The following is a 19,462-nucleotide window of genomic DNA, read 5'->3' as shown; positions in this document are numbered from 1 at the left end:
GTCATTATTATGAGTGATTTTAATTTCAAACATCTAGATTGTGAAATGCCACAGTGAAACCATGAGGGAGAAAGGATTTTGGTAAACTGTTCAAAACGGCTTTCTTTACCAATTAGTCAAGGAACGTACTAGAAACAATGTTATTATAGATTTATTGTTAACTTCAAACACAGAAATGATCGACAGAGTGGAAATTGGGGAACGTCTGGGTGCAAGTGATCATTGTTCCATTAGGTTTGATGTTTTGCTGCATATGGAGATCAGGTATATTATAATTATATTTCAGTTACAAGTTTCATAAAACAAATTTTGAAGGGATGCAACAATAATTATCTGCTGTGAATTGGATAGCCAAGTTACTTTGAAATACTATTTCTATACGTGTGGGGGATAAGTTAGCTAATTGGATAGAAAATTGGCTATATGGAAGGAAGCAGTCAGTTGTTATAAACAGAGTTCAGTCAAACTGGATTAATATCACAAGTGAGATACCTTAGGACCTTTACTGTTTTTAATTTACATCAGTAACATAGATGAAGGAATAGACAACAAATTACTTAAATTTGCAGATGATATTAACGTTTTCAGTTTTGTTAGCTGTGAAGAGGATGACAGTGATTCACTAAATAATTTAGTAAGTTGAACAAATAAATGGAGATGATTTTTAATTGTAATAAATGAAGATAATGCACACTGCTTATCATAATTTGAATTTTGAGTATAATCTAGATGGGAATAACCTTACAGTGTTACAAAATAAAGGTATTTTGGCACAGTATATTAGATTGTTAAAGGAAATTATAGTGTTAAAGCAACATTTTGTTTTTTACGCCTCATCGTAAGAACTATAGGACTAGGGCACACCTTCAGATAAGACAGTTTAGAACAGGTTGCTTTTGGATGTTGTAGAGGTGTGTGTGTTTGTTTTTCTTATAGCAAAGCCACATCGAGCTATCTGCTAGTCCACCAAGGGGAATCAAACTCTGTGCATTGTAAATCTGTAGACTTACTGCTGTACCAGAAGGGAATGTTGTGGAGACAGTAAAGTTAAGTGAGTTTAAGAGAAAGCCTAATAACTATATACATGAAAAGGGCTAGCTTTAATCTAGGGTTTTTATTATTAAATACTAGATTTAATTTTTATAAAACATTAACGTTGTATTTACACATTGAATAGCCACTTTATTAGGATCCCCACCCCACAGACACACACATGCACAGGTTACTATGTTTATTTGCATGGGAACAGTAGATTGATTGTGTGATGTGTTAGGTGGCTGAATTCTATAAATGAAGAAATATTGTCACATCATAGTGAGTTTGTACAATATTTAAGAGTTTGGATTTGTCAAAATTTAAGAAAGACATAAGTGTTGAAACCTATCTGTAAGAAGCACTGATATTAAAAAAAAAAAAAAAGTGACTAGTATCCTTCAACATAGTCTATCAGTAGTGATTGTCAAAAGCAAATATACATGTCATTAAAAACATCTGTGACTTTTGTAACTGTTCACTGACTTATCTTCATTGGTACTTAAAGAGTACAAACTGTTGATAGAGTATGGACATAAACATCCTTTTCTGTAATGACCAGGGTATAAATAAAATGAAAACTAAGAAGTGCAGGGCCCTCTGATGTTTTTCTCATGGTGACAGCTGCTGCAAATGGTACCTAGTGTGGGTAATTTTCATATTACAAGTGATAAGTTGTTTTTATTTTTTAGTAAGGGTAAATTATATTCAGACTGCATGTTTTCATCAACACCTGTAAACAAATTTCAGACTGTTCTGCTGCATAATTAGGATATCATTACACAACACACTTCTTAGTATCTTGTAGAGTACACACAATATTGAGTATATGCTATTATCACAGCAAAAGGTAGTCCAACCTAATATTATATAGAAACTTAATAAAGTGCCTAATAATTGTACTTAAATAGTTAAAAACAGGCAATCACACTACATAAACTGCAAAACTTTGTATTTTAACAACACAGTTGCATCAAAAATATAGAACAGCATACTTTTACAAAACTTTTACCTTATATGAGTGCATAACTGATCATAAGTTTTCTAGCACTGATGCTCATTATAAGACTATAAAAAACAAAACATACCCTCAACATGTTATAAAAATAAAACTGCAAATTATTTTGTAAGTTGGAAATATTATTTCAAAATTACTTAATTTACCCATGATCCCATAATTAAAGGTAATATTTGTATGTACAACTTACAACAATAAATTTGTAATTAAATTGACTCTGGTGACACATTTGACATCTAAATGGTAAAATATATATAAATACTATGTTTTAAGCAGGGGCGTAGATTTTTTACACCCGATGGGGGGATGATTTTTGCAACCACTTATGTGGACTGTTCAATTTGCAAATTGGTAATCTCTGATTACGTGAACCTGAAAGCTGTAAACATGCAATCACAGAATAATATTGTTGCCATGATACTTCAAGGTTTCCATGTAACTTTGTATAAGTGAGGTGTTGTGAACAGTATTCAAAATATTAATAGAATAAATACAAATGTGTCACAAATCAACTGCCACATGAATTTATTCCTGCACACTGCACATTATGAAAGATGGCCATTATACTTGACAAAGTTACTAATAACTTTCATTGGATGAAATACATTTTCAAATATTAATAAAATTAGTAATTACCCTTGATAAGTTTATATTTACTGAAAAACTGTTCATGTTGTTTGATAAAAATAATTAAAATGTCTTTGCAAACTCTTGAAAATTACACATCAATACAATGTAGCACATAATTATTCATACTTTTCATTGAAGTAAGATTCATTTAGTCCTCTAGTCTACATGTTCCCAAACGTAGACCTCCTTTGTGATGATCTGTTTATGAATTCTTTCATAAGCTCTTCTATATTTATCTTGTCGACCTCATCTTTGTGAGAGTGACAAATTGCCACATGGTTGAGGTGGCACTGGGACATAGTTGATCTTAAGCATGTCATCAACCGTCTTAATGCAGAAAAGCTGCGTTCACATTTGCAGCTGGAAACTGGACATACAAGAAAAATTTTCATAAGAAGAAACACTTCACTAAACATCTGCTGGCTTGTTTCATGCATTTTACAGTAAGCATCCTTCACACCTTTCAGAGATACTGCTTTTGTTGTTCCTTTGAACATGGGCAACCGAAACTCGAGCCATTGTGCAGAGATTTTTGGATAGAAGTTTATAACCGAGTTGTCAATTTTGCCAGATGTGATCATGTTCTCAAGTGCCAGATATTGCCTCAAGTCATTGTTATCTGCATTAAATCTAGTGGTCAGATGTTCTATGACTGTGTCCACAAATTCAAAATATTGGCTTCTGTAGTAATCTCTAGCTGTTGCAGAATGGTATTCTAAGCCATCACCTGTGATCCTCCTGGGGGGTCTGCAAATGCTTGGTAGTTCAATAGGCACCAGATCTAGGGAAATTACCTTTTTCTCAGCTTCATCAAATACCTTGTTGTAATTTTCCTCTGTTCGCAATAACCGGAACTGCTCAAGTGTCATTGCAGATGCTTCAATCATGCCAGATACTGTCGCTGATTTTGCTTGGAATGCACGGTTTAGTTCCTCTAATGCAGCTAACGGATGATGAGCCATTAACAACCCTAAAACTGTCTTTCCTTTGTCAAATCTGTTCAGCAGACCTTGTGCTTTCACTGCTACATCTGATTTTTCATTTGCTAATTCAGACAAAGAATCAACAATGTCAATGTAGTGATAATTAGCACATGTAATTGCAGATAGGCGGCACAACCAGGGTGTTGGACACAGTGGGCAGATGTATTTAACTGGACCATTGTGGATGTCTGATGATACAATATTTTCAAAGATTGTCTTGTATTTGCCTGATCTCTGAAGCAAGACACCAAGTTCACGTACCCACCAGATAGAATCTCGAACACATTCACAAGCTTCAACTGCATGTTGCATTATTAAATTAGCCTTGTGTGCTCCGCAGTGAAAAAACAAAGTTGACAGTTGCTTCTCTTTTATTTTTGCCTGGCATCCACTGTACACACCACTCATGTTAGCAGCTCCATCATAAGTTAGTGCTCTTAATCATGACAGTGGTAAATTGAGTCTAGTCAGTACAACAAGTATAGTCGAGGATATTGTTTCACCAGTTGTACTGGAAACACTGTACAAACCAAGAAATGTCTCATGGGCGTCAAGGTTCTCATCTGCGTATCATACATATTGCTTCCTGTTCGGCACCTGTAGTATCTTGAGTGCCATCAACCATTAATGCAAAGATTTTACTTTGCTGCACTTTGTGTGCTATGTTCCTCAGTATTTGATGGCTGAACATTTCCATTATTTCATTCTGAGCCTGGGGTGATGTGAATGCAGTTTTCTTTGACAAGCAGGCCTTCAACTAAGGATCTTCCTCTTCCAGGAGCTTCATTAACTACAGGAAGTTCCTCTTCGTATCAGTATGTTCACGTAATGCTAAACCTTGATGCAGTAAGAAACGTAAGCTTCTGAATATTTTGGCTAGACTTCTTTTGCATTCTTCCTGCTACTTCTTTTTTCCATCATGTAGCTGGACAGTCACTGGAGGTACATCAAGTGAACCTTCTGGAGATATAGCAAATCTGTGCTGAGAGGAAAATTGGTGTTCGTTGAATTTCTGTTTTGCCTTTTCCAGTTGCAAAAACCAATGGATATAAAGGTATCTGTTGTGATATTAATTGTGCGTTTGGTGATATGGCTTTCCTCGCTGTATCTGTAGAGTGTCAGATATTTCATTACTGCACAAACTTGTTTCACAACTATCTGGTTGTTCACGATGTGCAATATTTGCACAAGCATTTTCAGACTCGTCCTCTGATGAACATGGTATTTCCTATGTATGGCAAGTTTCTATTCCTTTGCTTGAGGTTGTTGGATTATCTGCATCTGCATTGTCACTTGTAGTACTAGTAACTGGCTTGCAGAACTGTCTAATATTGGAAAGTTTCAGACGCTTGCTTGTCATAATTGGAATCTGTTTCCCAGATGACTCAACATGCTGAAATACAGTCTTTATTGAAAAACTCTAACGTACAATGAACGAAGATAGAAAAGAATGGAAGTAGGACTGAACTGTACAATATATTTAAATCAAACGAGCGAACCTCATTGTCACTACCGAGCCTACTGACCGCCTGGGCATCGCTAGGACAATAATGTGTGCTAGTTACAAAACAAGTAATTGCAAGTTTCTCGAAAAATACTTAAACAATCACAAATATATTATATTCCTGTTAAAGCTTTTAAAAAAAATGTTGTGATATAATGTCCATAAGCACATCTATTAAATAAAAACCCCTAAACAAAAACTAGCACTACAATTTGAGTAGAGGCTTCAGGCTGTTGAAATCACTCCTTTTGTGTTCTAATTATACAAGAAAATACACTATTTTTACTATCTATGTTAAGAGAACGTACTGTTCTTTTACTATAAAGCACCAGCACTTTATTAGAGGGCAGTGATAATCTGAAATTTCATGGATTAATGAGGGCCACAAATGAGCCCTGTTGTAAAATCTAAGCTCAGATTAAAGGGAGTGGAGGGGGCTGATGTAGGGCACTTCTGGATCCATGCGGCCTGAACCTGTCATTAACTGTACACTAAATGTACACTATGGTCAGCGGCTTCAGCAGCTGCGGAGAGTAAGGCATTCGACAATAAATCTTGCTAGACATGCGTAAGAACAAATGGCATAAAAAAACTGCACATTATACACATAAGATTAATGCAGCTACAAGCTATAAATGGCCTGCCGAATCTAGATTACAGGAGTTTACACTTGGGAGTAATACTTTCGAATTTCATGCTCTGTTCAATCTGTTGTGATGAAAATTTTACTTAATCTTACACTACGTACAAGACGTAGGTAGATTCTGTAATAGTGCTTACAAGCCTTACATGTATGCTTAGGCCTACTGACTGATACTTACGAACTATTGCTTAGATCAAAAAGCTTAGAAGCACCCCTATATTAAAGATGAACATTTCAGCTACTGAAAAAGCCTACATCTAGGCCTAATTATGTAATTCGATTGATAAGAACACAAGAATCACAAGAACAAACACACAATTTGTAAGTCTGTGATGCAATAAAACAATTCAACAGACCAAACTGTATGCACCATACCCCCCACCTAAAATGAAGGGGGGGGTGTATCTCCCCCCCCCAGGATGTATGCCCCTGGTTTTGAGAATATCTGTATTAGACTATAACAACTAAGAGCTTTACCATAACTATTGCTTAGATCAAAAAGCTTAGAAGCACCCCTATATTAAAGATGAACATTTCAGCTACTGAAAAAGCCTACATCTAGGCCTAATTATGTAATTCGATTGATAAGAACACAAGAATCACAAGAACAAACACACAATTTGTAAGTCTGTGATGCAATAAAACAATTCAACAGACCAAACTGTATGCACCATACCCCCCACCTAAAATGAAGGGGTGTATCTCCCCCCCCCAGGATGTATGCCCCTGGTTTTGAGAATATCTGTATTAGACTATAACAACTAAGAGCTTTACCATAAGTGTCTATGACATTTTAGTACTCAAAAAACACTATAAATCTTCACAGTTTCCATACCATTTTGGGTGCATGAAATTCATATTTAAATACTGTACAAAAAAGACAAAGAGAAATATGTTTGTGAACAACAGCAATTTACTTTCATGGTCCTGCTAAATGTACAAAAGTATCATCCTTGTTAATTTGTCAAACTTTCAGAGAAGACATTTCACCAAATCAATCAGATAATTGCGTAGGTAAAAACAGCAAAAGAGACAAAAGTACTATCCTAACAGAAATCCATAAGAAAGTGCTTTCCTTAAGTATTATTTCTGAGGCCTGATAAGTATTAAATATACATATGTACTTCACAGGAATTTACAGCTAAGTTAGTAGAAGGTTTTATTAATATTAAAGGTTATTACTACTGAACATCCTATCAACTTTTGTTATAATATTAAAAAACAGGATTTGATATTCAAGATTGGCACAGCACATGTTGTGTTGCTCTGTACTTAACAACAAACAAACAAAACTAAATTTTACTGTATTACAGCTCAAATTGAAAAATGATTAAAAAAAAACTGATCTAATTCTGACATCAACTTTATAGTTAAGACTGAACAAACATCTTGGTTATGATGTGTTACATGCCCTTAGCATAATAACAATGTGACTGCAACTGTTACCTGTCTAGTAATAATTGCAGGACAGAGATGAAATAAAGGGAAACTGTTTAATAAACTACATTCTTTGTATAAGTAAAATTTAACAAGAACTATATAGATTCAGGTTGTTCAAACTTCTAGCACTTAACATCAGCTTTAATAGTGATCTTTCCTTTCACAAAAACCTGAATGTCTGATGCAGTATTCATTGCTAAAGAAAGAAGTTTCTCAGATGCTAGAGGGTGCCAATCACCTAATGTACATCCTAAGTTTTCATGCACATCATAGTAGTGGCAACGTTTTGTTAATCTCATGGAAGGGATATACTCATATATATCCACAGTATTACAATGTTGTAATAGTAGCAGCAAACCTGAAAAAAAAAAAATTCATTAAGCAGTTTGAGCCTTTTCTCAGGCGATCTGTGTAAAATAAAATAAACTATGCAGATTAGAACTACAACAAAACTAATTCATAAGATCACAGATGTAAAATAAATGTGTAAAGTAAAATAAACTATGCAGATTAGAACTACAACAAAACTAATTCATAAGATCACAGATCAATCAACACTACACATCATTTTATTTATGTACTCATTTTTATTAATAATAATGTTCCACATTTCATTAACACTTAATAGGATTTTGCTAAGCTCCCCATTAGATAAAAAATAAAAAAAGAGGTGGTAGTGGTAGTTCTGGTAGAACCACAAGATCATCATGGTCTATTGAAAATTCATTAATTCTAAGACATCTGATCTAACTAAATGCTCAGAAGTATTAAAATATCAAAACCAAACAAAAATAATCAGTAAGTAAACAAATTATTCAATCATCTCTAGCACACTAGCCTCATTCCAGACTTTACTACTTTATAAAGTTCTGATGAGTTTTATATAAATACAAGGTGAGGTACCTGTTCTTTGTTCAATTTATGAATATGGGAGGTGGATGTTACAATAAATAACACAAAAGTCCTCACTGTCACACAATTTATTTATAACATATCATGACAGTATTCATTATTACCTCACCAAAAGATGTGAATAAACTTTAATAAGTCATTATGCATCTTTTTAAAACACCATATACACTATGTGATCAGAGTGACTTTGTAGGAAGATGTAATAGCCAAAGAGCAGTCATCTCTTAATGTTCTTCCACACTGTTTCAAATGATTAATTAACTGATGCTTACTGGCCTCAGAAGTGCCTTACAGGCCAAAGGTAAAAGGTCATTGATCAAAGAAAGAAGTAGGTATAACTCAAGAAACAACTCTTTATATCAGACTTATGGTTTGAGTTTGGAGCAGAAACTTCAGCAGAGTTTATGTAGTATTACAATAGTGGAAGCTAATATTTTCATTGCATTTTTCCACAGAGAGTACTAGAACACTGTTGGAAATATATATGACATTTTTGTGTTCTATGTCCATGCTCTCTGTACATTGTTTAATAAAAAATTTAATACAGCTTTTTGTGTTTGTTTTTTGGAGTAAGGATATGGTACAATCTATGAATGTAGTTTATGTTAACTTGCATCAAAGATTTATTAATAAATGCTCAATAACAATAATGGGAGATTGAAGGATCTGTGAACCACTCATTAACATGCCCTTGTTCCAAACTATAATCCTACACAGTTTGGTTTTGACTGGCACATAAATACCACATTAGTTTTTAACTACTATACTTTAGATGATAATGTGAATTCTTTCACCTTATCTCTGTAATATTTTTATTTCGTAATGAGGAAATTTACTACTGTGTTCAAATTTACAATTATATGCAAAACTCACCTAAAAACCCTGAAGATGGAGGATTCTTTTTGATGAGTACTGCTGTATTTTCCTGGATAAAATTCCAAGCTTTCCAAACGACTGTAGGATGCACAACAAAGAAATTTTCTTCTGGAAGTCGTTGTCGTCTCTCCCAGTAGAAAGGAAAAAAGTCAAAATCTGGATGTTGGTACCACTGTTCAAAAAAGTTTAAGAAGTTTCAAGAGCTAGATATAATAAGTGACTATATATTAAATAAATTTAGATGAATTTTAAACAGTACATAAATACCTACATGTCTCATTGAAGTTAAATATTGTTCCAACTGAATAAACAATACTTACATGTGTGAATATCCAAAGTTTTATACAAGGCAGAAAAACTTTAAAAAAATGAAAAAACATGAATCTTGTTTTTCTCAGTGCAAATTGTAAGGTGCTGCTTAAAAATAGTTTTTGTCTTTAGAATCTACTAGTCTATATAAAATCACACCACAGATTAACACCAGTAGAACTGCCCTAACCTACCATAGTTTCCACTTCTTACTTATAATGGTGGAAATTATGTCATGAAACTTGAGACATAACAAAGTTTTATTACACTTTATCTATGGAATTAGCTCAGAAGAAATGTAATATTGTAAAGTAACAATAGATAATTATAAAATGGATTTTGTGGCACCAGCCTTATTACAGTATAAGCACTTGCTCATTTACTGTCACATTTCTGCAACTAATCATACAGAATATATTACATTAGGCCTCAACAAACATTTTCATATCTATGAGTCAGCCCAAAAACTCAAAAACCAGGTGCACCTAACATAATTTCACTACTGTCTGTACCAGGAAATGGGGGTTACACTTTTCCAAAATTTTCTCAAACTAATTGTGCCACTACAATTTTAGATAATAATTTATACATTTTGGAGAAATTGTTGCTCAGAAATTAATTTGAGTTGCGAAAGTTCAGGTGCTGCATGATATTTGGGGTTTTGAGTGAAAGATGTGGCACACATTTAAATCTTAAGTCAATCAGTTCAAGCCAAGCCTTGCATTTTTTATTTTTAGCTATTAAGACAGGAATACAAAAATATTTATAGGTTGACTAACTTTATTTAGCTCTTAAAATACACATTAAGATTTCTTAAAGATTTCACTTAAGTTCAGCTCTAAGCTGCATGGTGAGCATCATTTAACCACAGATGCACATTCAGGTTGTGTTGGGACATTGCCCAGTTATACATTGTCCCTCTTCCCTACAAATAAGTAGTATCTTCAATCTGTTTTAGTAAAGGCTTTTTTTGTAATAATTCCCAACCATAGGTTTGTACTAATTTGTGACTTATTTTTCACAGACGTTGATGCAAATGCACTTCCGTGTCTATAGAAGAAAAAGTGTTGAAATTTAGGAGCTACTTACACCTTTGTTAGCAATTAAATTTTAATAAAACTGTAACAAGCAATCAAAAGATGATGTATTATATGAAAGAAAGTGAAATTGGACTTGTGTAACTCAAGAAATTCTGAAAAACTGAGTGTAGACAACTGATTGAAAAAAACCTTTGCTTTTATGATTGTAATGACATTTATAATTTTTTTTCAAGATAACGTGACTAAATGACAAGATTTTAATTTAAAATAAGGAACTTAAATATATGGAAAAAGTATTTTGATTACAGAATGGACTAACTATTGAGATATATTAGTGCTTCGGTCATCCTCTGTTTCTGTTGTCGTAATGTTTTGCTTTCCATAGACCAGCAGAGATAATCAAGGTACCATTGTAAATTTTTTTATTTTCACAGCAACAAATGCATGCTAACAATCACATGATAGTATTACCTGAATTAACTGCCTTTGATCCCATCTGAATCTAAACTTATGCACTGATTGATTAAATTGAGAGAGAGAAGAAAAACATAATTCCACCAAGTTAGCACTGTGTTGTGCAAACACAGTGCTTCATTCCTGAAAAACCATAAAGAAGTGCAAAATCTGCAATTAAAATTATAGAAACAAAAATTTAATTTAGAATTAAAAGAATGTAAAAATAGTTCAGGGCTTCTAAGAGCCCAGAATTGTTCTAGATTCCACTTCTATCTAACACAGCCCTATGCATGAATAAAATAGGAGAAAATACTAGACACCACAAATATACTTTTAGTCACTATGGTAACATAGTGGTCTAGGATTTATCAAGGCCTGTATTATGTTGATTCTACTTTTAAAAAACATTACATATCATCTTTACCTTTTTGATGTCATCATTGTAACCAGGAGGATCCCAGACTATTAGTAATATATTCTCATACAGTGGTGAGTGAGAAAAGTCAAACTCAGGTTTTGAAACTACTTGTGAATTGAGAATCCTGATAGTTGTTTTGTTACCAACATCTTTTTCATAACCTTTAGTTGGCGCATCATTAAATCTCAGCACCACATCATGCGTATCTGAATGTATAAATAACAACTGTACTTAATGAATGATAAAACGGTTACTTACATACATTCTACCTATCACTCCAACAAAACTATGATTAAACATTCCACTGCAAAACAAAATATGAGCTATTACAAGTAAAACTATTAATAATGTAACAATTACAATAACATTCAAATAAGTTAACTATTAAACATTTGGTTACTGGGTGCGTGTGTACCAAAATACTTTTGAACAAAAGAAAGCAAAATTTTTTCTTGCTATGGCTACAATAAATACACATTTAACAGCAAAAGAAAAAATGTCTAAATAGAAGTTTTTACACAGATAAAAGCATATTATTATTTCCTGAACTTGCACTTGAAAATAAAACTGATAGTTTAATTATGTAGAAAAACAAGCCCACCCAAATGTATATCAGAAAAAGTTGCTAATGTAATGTTTTTGAAATCAAGGTAAACAACATATATAAAAGCCTATTTTGAGTTATTTTGAACACTTCAATACAAAAGTAACCAACACTGACAATAAAAACATATACTGAGAATATTTATAACAATAACTGGTAAAGATCCTTCATACTTCTCCACTGATTGTTTTTAACTGAAAAATGTTGATACAACAAACTAAATCTAAGACAAAAAAAATAAGCTGTTTAAAGTTGGTTTTAAATCAGCACTTTTTAGATAAAATTAATCTCAAATAAATTGCTATTCTGTCATTTCATTCATTGGATTTATTATAATATATTTACAGCTTTACATTAAATAAAAACTGTAGTATAATATTACAAAAATATATATAAATATTCTCTAAAAACAGCAACAATAAAATGCTACATTTATTCTTTTAATTTTTAACACCTATTGTAAAAGTAAATTAGGTAACTTTAGTACCAAGGATAGGCTAACATAACTCAAGATCTTATAAATCAATTGCAAGAATTACACAAAATGAAAGTAGTAATTACAAGAATTTCACAAGTTTCTTTGGAGCAAAATATTAAACATTGATGAAAATACTGCTATATAATGGTTGAGGTATAAATTAATATAAGCTATTAGAAATGTTAGATAACAAGTACTGCAACTGTAAACAACCTCATTAATAATGAATTTACAAGATACTGTATTGAGCTAAAATCAGGTTTTGATATTTATTTTATTGAAATTAAAAATTTCTTCATTCTATGTTGATGCATAGAATGGAGCTCATAATACCCTTTTCTGGATAGAATACACTTAGAATTATGATGTACTTTAATTAGTTTTATTTAACTTGCTATTAGATATTATATTTTTGGTTTATTATCTTTTAAAATTTATTTACTTATACTAAGAAATAATTAGTCTGTATCATTGAGTAAGATATCAGAGCATACTTTCTTTGGTACTGAAATGTTAATTATATGATTTGCTTTATCAATAAAATTAAAGGATTCACTTTCACATGATTTTTTGACTTGTTAAACTTCTCATGAAAGAAGCATTAATTCCAAGAACATCTCTGATATTACATATATATTTTACCATTCTTTAGTGATTTATTCACATCCTTTGTCAGCATAACATCATCAGTTAATATTAAAATACCATTATCAATAAAATTCATGATTGATACTAACAATATTAAATAGTAATTTATATCATTCAGTCTCAGTCCACTTACCTATTTCTTTACCTAACCCTGACTTGTACATGGATCCAGAACTTGACACAATTGCACAGCTATTGAACATTCTTAAAACTTGATTAATATTTTTATTGGGAAACAATGGTGCCAGACCAATTTCTTTAAAGAAAGTGTCATCAGCAGACAACATTCTGACAGGTACATCATGTTTAGCACTACAAACAAGATCAGTCTCTGACTTGTAACCAAAAGAACGTTGACCTTTATAATGAACTTTATAATTGTTGTGGTTCTGACTTTGGTCAGAAATTACACTGGCCCCCTGAAGTTGCCACTTACGTAGCTGCACTATAAGCTGATGTTTATAAGTATTAATTTTTTTTATTAAATTATCTACAAGACTTGTATGTTCTTCAGCAAAATCATTTTTCTTAGCTTTGTTTGCAGCAACTGCTAAATGGTTTTGGCTTGGTAAGTTCAGGTTCTGAGCTATGTCCTTCAAGGATAAAGAAGTTAAGTTGTTCCCTAGGAAACTTCTTCTGATAGCAGCTGAAGGTGAGAAGTGTTTACTTCTTGCAAACTTCCAGTACTGAATCCACAGGACATATATGTACCCACCAACTCCTAAAATCATCATCACAATGAACATCCAGATGCTGACTGCTATAATCCTTCCCATTTCCTCACAAATTATAAGTTGTTAGGTTTTGGAGCTTAAAATGTATTTCCTCTTGACTAGAAGCAGCATCTGTAATGATGAAGTAAACACACATATTAAACATATTTTACCAAAGTCAGTTTGCAGCTCAAGTACTTTATTATTATTTAGGTCTCCCTTGGTATGAGTGACACATATATACACACTCACAGATTATGTATACTGAATAAAATACATTAACAATCCACACAAAGTTAATAGTTAGCTATATGTACCTCACAAGTTATTCATGGTGAAGTTTTATACTTTTCACAGAAAAATACTTCCATACACAGTTATTAACACAAAACTGCTCTGACATGACCCTCTGACATGTAATTTCACATCTAATTTGGATATATTCATATCTCATGGATACCAAACATTAGTGCTCATAATGTTTATGTTCATCTTTGTAAAAAAGTATGCAAAACTTCAAGTACTTGACAAATATAGTTCAAGGATAAGGAGCCTATTGATCCATCTAGGCTGTCCAGGCCACTAAGCTAAACTATATATATACAAGAACTCACACCCAGTCATTTATCACTAAATATTTATCAAGCCTTCCATGAAACACTTTTAAATTTACTGCTTCCAACATATCTGGAAGCAACTCATTCCAAAAGCCAACCAGCTACCATGTTAGAAAAATAAAACTGTCTTAGCTGAAGAAGACTCCCACACTGCAAACATTTATATGTATGCTAGTCCTACCATTTTCACCATTACGTTAAAAAAATATATAATGCATTGACACTATCAATTCCATTACAATCATATCCACTCAGATCCCCTTTAACCCTTTTTTTCTTGTGTGAAAAAGTTTATTATTTTAACCTGTCCTTACATGACAACATTTTTATCCCAGGTATCATCCCAGTAGCCCTGCTCTGAATCCTTTTTAATAATTCAATGTCCTTCCTAAAGTAAGGATCACAAAATGGAACATAATCCACCAAATGTGGCCTCAAAATATTTTTGTCTTGCATAACAACAGCACAATGTTTGGATGACTAAAGAAATTGATCAACCACTACACCAAGATCTGTTTCTTTTGCAACACTATTAAGATTATTTCCATCCAACTTATATTTAGAAATCATACATGATAACACACATGTATTGTCTTTCATTTATTATAATTAAAATCCACCTGCCATTTATCTGACCAATTCATTAAATGATTATTTTAAAACAGCAATATCTTCCCCATAATCAGAAACACTTTAGATGAGAACCTTAAAATCATCAGCAAATTTAGCAATTTATTAATGATTCCTTCATCTATGGCATTGATGTAAACTGGAAAAAAAACCCAAAAGTCTAGGACTGAGCCACAGGTATTTCACTTATAACATTAATTCTGTTAAAATGAACTCTATTTATAACAACCACCTGCTTTCTTCCATCCAGCCAGTTTTCTATCCAATGAACCAATTTAAACCCTCTCACCAATAGATGCCACTGTTTTTAATAAGCCTTCTATGTAACACCTTGTCAAATGCTTTTTGAAAATCCACACCCTTACCCTCATCTATGTAAACAGTAACCTCTTTAAAGAATATCAAAAATTATTGAGGTAAGAATATTTCCCAAATTAAAACACACTAACTATCCAAAAAATTTACATTCTGTTAACTGATGTTGCAAAGTATCTTATATCAGACTTTCAAAATTTTCTCCACCAAAGGTATAAAACTATTAGGCCTAATAACTACTGTTACTGGGACAACTTTTTCCAACTACCTTAAAATTATCCAACCTTCAATCATCTGACACTTGCCCACTATTCAATGACTTATGAAAATAGTAGCAAGTGGTTCATACACTCTATCTTTAACTTCTCAGATTTTCTCTTAACAAACTTAGAATCACTGTGATAATCTTGTTCCACCTAGCAATAGTTCAGGAAGATAAGTGCTGTTTAAATTTTCATTACTACAAACTGTTAAAAAAGGCAGAATTTAATAACCCAGTCATATCATAATCATTATGTATGAGCATTCCTTTATCATCCCTCAAAGGCTCTACTATCATCCTAACATCTTGCTTACCCATAATGTATTTAGAGAAATCCTCATTATTAACTATATTTTCAGGCACCATTTTGTCATACATCCTTTTTAATTTTCTTATTTTCTGTTTAATTAATTTTTGATCTTCTGTAATCTTCTAAGTCTCCTATCAAAGCAGTCAATTTATTCTTCTTAAATTTATGTTTTTCTTTAATTTTATCATTTAAATTCTTTGTTAGTCAGACTTATTTTAACTTTCAGCCACCTTTTATGAATAAGGAACATGTTTATCTGGAATATTTAAAAATGTATTTAAAAACTTTTTCTACATTTGATTAGTGTCTACAATTAATTCAACTGCCCATTTCATAACAGATGATTCTTGTTACATCTCTTCAAAATTGACTTTTTTTAAAAATTTGTAACCAAAATTTCTCTATTCCTAATCTCATGCAATGAAACATTAAACCTAAAAGAACAATGAATACTTGCATCCTTATGATCCCCATTCAAAGTTTTCTGTATTAGAAGTTAACAATAAAATATACAACAGCATTGTTCCTAGATCATTTCTTGACCAACTGCTCAAGAAAACAACTCTGAACGTTTTCAAGAAACCTGTCTCCATCATGGTCTAGTTCTAATACTTCCTAATTTAGGCAACTGAAATTAAAATCTCCCATAATTATGAATTTGTTAATAACTTAATTATTTATCTCATTGTAACATTTCTCATTAATTTCATCAGTTTAATCTGGAGAGTTTGTAACAAATTCCGAGTCTTTTCTTCTTATTACTGATAGCAAAACTGAAATAGGATCAGCCTCATCGTTGTTACTTTTGCTACCTCAACTTGAACAGGATGTAATTGATATATGTATAAAACCACTCCCCTCCCTCTTTTTAGTACTCTAACCTAATTAAATAACTTACAATTTACCCTGTGCAGTGTTATGGAATGAGTCTCCAATCCTTTACCAAAGGATTTTAATGCCAATCTTGTGAGTTTTTTGTATATGTGTGAGTTTGTGCAGTAGGAAAAGGCTGAAGCATATGCAAAAATCAATCCTTAATTGTTCATGAAGTGGAGATCTGTAGATAATGCTAACAAATCTATTCTTATAATTACTTTATATTTATGGTTTAATGCTACTGTATTTGTCATAATTACACAAACCATCTTGATATTTATTTACTTGAAAGAAAATATAAATGATTAAAAGAATTTAGGTCTTATTTAAAATTAGAACATTTGTAACACTGTACAACTAATATGACCATAACGCTTCAAATTCACTTGTAAAAAATGCCCACGTTAGAAGCCACCAGGCACACGAAAATGTGAAATCTACAAAAACATAAAAAATTACATAAAATGATAAGTGCTGTGAACTTGATATACCAAAAACACCTAGTTAAATAAAGGTGTATACATATGTAAAGGTATGATGGTCATGTCTGAAATAATGTTTAAACCTGACTTTTGATTGGCATAAAATAAACATACATTTATACATTCAACAACCATTCTGTGAATACCCTGTTTCTAAAATGTATTTCCTTCTGAAACAGAACAGTGTTTAGAATACAATGTAATGTATAACTTCAAATAAACTGACAAAATAGCTTTATTATTGCACAGATTTTAGTTTAAAAAAAAATTAAGAACGACTCCTTTAACGTCTTTAGAAAATGCAGAACTGTTGACTTAAAAAGAGTAATCAAAATACAAGACTTATCTTAAAACTACTCAAGTTAAAATAATTCTGTACATCATAAAATTATTTGAATTGTCTAAATTCAGTTTTTATATACTTTGTGTTATATAGTACTTTATTTACAATCTTAATATCATTATTCCTTCAAAGAAATTTATAAATTATTTTCTACTTCTTCCAGCTCTACTCTGGTGATACATTTTTTTCCCCAGAAATATATACCATGACTCCAAAAGCTTTTCTCAAATTACACGTAGGAATAACCATGTTATGATGGTCAACTGTATGAAAAAATAGTTTAATGCTTCCTCTGAAATAAAATTACTACTATGATGAACAAGAGAATTTAATCTCTCATTCATTAATATATTGATGTTTCCATGAAAAGTTTAAGGTTATAATTTTCATATTGTGTTCACAATAATTTTTACTAAAAGTACAAAAATAACTGTCCTTTTAAGTTCTTCAGTGAGGACCTTTAATGTAAACAAATTTATAAAGCAATTATCCTGTTTTGTATACTAATCTGTCAGTGTAATATGGCAGTTTAATAATTACCAAAGAACACAAAAATAATTATTTATATGTAATTTTCCTAGTTAATTGGAAGTAGAATTTTTTATAAAAAGTATGCTTTTCTTAGGAACAAAACAACATTACTAGCAATTTATAAATAAAACTGTAATACAAATCATTAAGAAACAGAAACAACTGTTTTGTTCAGATTCATGATAGTATTAATTTATATTTATTTCTTAAATAAGAGACAAAGTACTTGCAATATTTGTGTGGTATTTAAGAAGTCTTTACTGCATTCTTCAATGTGATCTTTTCTAAAATTATTAAATGCAAATGGTATATTACACTACAATAATACATTAAATAAAATTATTTGATAGCTACCCTCTGCATTCAGTAAAAATTTATTTTATACAGTTTCCTTTATTAAGTACTCTTTTTTTAAAAAAAATTACCTTGTGACCTGTTATCAAACACTGTATTTTTACCTTTTAAAAATTGTAGCTACCCCTGTAGAAAGTGTTTTTCAGTTAATCATATATGCTTTCTATGAAAAACACATAAAACATAATGATTTCTCTTTTTCTTTATCATTATTATTACAGTACTATCTTCTCCAGTTTCTGCTACTATAAATATATTATGTATATAGTCTTTTCAATCCATACCGCTGAAAAATGCAAAATCCCTCAAACGCATTGAAAATGGACCCAAGACTGTACAGGTCACTCACTAGTAAATACACGGTACAAAATCTACACTGCTCATTTGTAGTAATTGTTACTAGGTCTATAATTTTACTGGTAAAGTATTTACGTTTCATTTGCCTATTTTAAATACGCTGGAACTTTCAAGTATGGTTTCAACTATCCTAAGTGGTTTTTTACGCAACGTATCTGGCCCTTGATAATCAGTTCCTAGGTTAGGCTTAAATTTATTTTTGAACGTCAAAACAAATGTTATAATACTATATAGAAGTAATGTTATAATTTTAAATAAAATTTATAACGTATTTTTTGGCCTTACATTTCGTCTAGTTCTCGAAGTTGAATTTAATAAAAACTGAAAAAAAACATTACTTTTATATTTATGCATTATTTATAATTTACTATTACAAAATACATTTTGCAAACACGCCGTCACTGTCAATATCATTGTATTAAATCAGATACATAGTCGTATTCGCTTACACACATCGTTAAAAGCAGTATGATGGTGGTACAGTCTTGGGTATTATAACTGCTACTCTCTCTATAATATTCAAAATTTATGTAATATTTCCAGGTTTTAGGTGTCTCTGACACTTCTATCTTGCTCATCATAAAACTATATATTCCTTCTGCAACATTTCCCCATAGTATACCAATATTGTATTAATTATCCCTTTACTATTACGGTTGTATTCGTATAAGTTACATTTTA

The 19,462-nt window shown here is 31.6% G+C and overlaps 1 protein-coding gene across 6 annotated transcripts; it reads right to left on the bottom strand.

The window, feature by feature from the left end:
• Positions 1-6,705: 6,705 nt before the first annotated feature.
• LOC143232482 (beta-galactoside alpha-2,6-sialyltransferase 2-like) lies at positions 6,706-19,462 on the bottom strand. 6 transcript variants are annotated; one of them, XM_076468016.1, is made up of 5 exons: positions 18,529-19,462; positions 13,125-13,836; positions 11,268-11,467; positions 9,036-9,210; positions 6,706-7,608 (listed from the first exon to the last, which is right to left on the bottom strand). In XM_076468016.1, the coding sequence occupies exons 2-5, from the start codon at positions 13,765-13,767 to the stop codon at positions 7,373-7,375; spliced, it is 1,254 nt and encodes a 417-aa protein (XP_076324131.1). In that variant the 5' UTR covers positions 13,768-13,836; positions 18,529-19,462; the 3' UTR covers positions 6,706-7,372. The 6 variants fall into 6 exon arrangements, with proteins under 6 accessions (XP_076324131.1, XP_076324132.1, XP_076324133.1 ...); XM_076468017.1 differs by having other exon boundaries at positions 19,231-19,462; XM_076468018.1 differs by having other exon boundaries at positions 19,235-19,462.

Source organism: Tachypleus tridentatus, chromosome 11 (genome assembly GCF_004210375.1).
Source record: "Tachypleus tridentatus isolate NWPU-2018 chromosome 11, ASM421037v1, whole genome shotgun sequence".
Classification (NCBI taxonomy): Eukaryota; Metazoa; Arthropoda; class Merostomata; order Xiphosura; family Limulidae; genus Tachypleus; species Tachypleus tridentatus.
The sequence above is the reverse complement of the archived record's forward strand: the minus strand, read 5'-3'. Positions and strand labels throughout refer to the sequence as shown.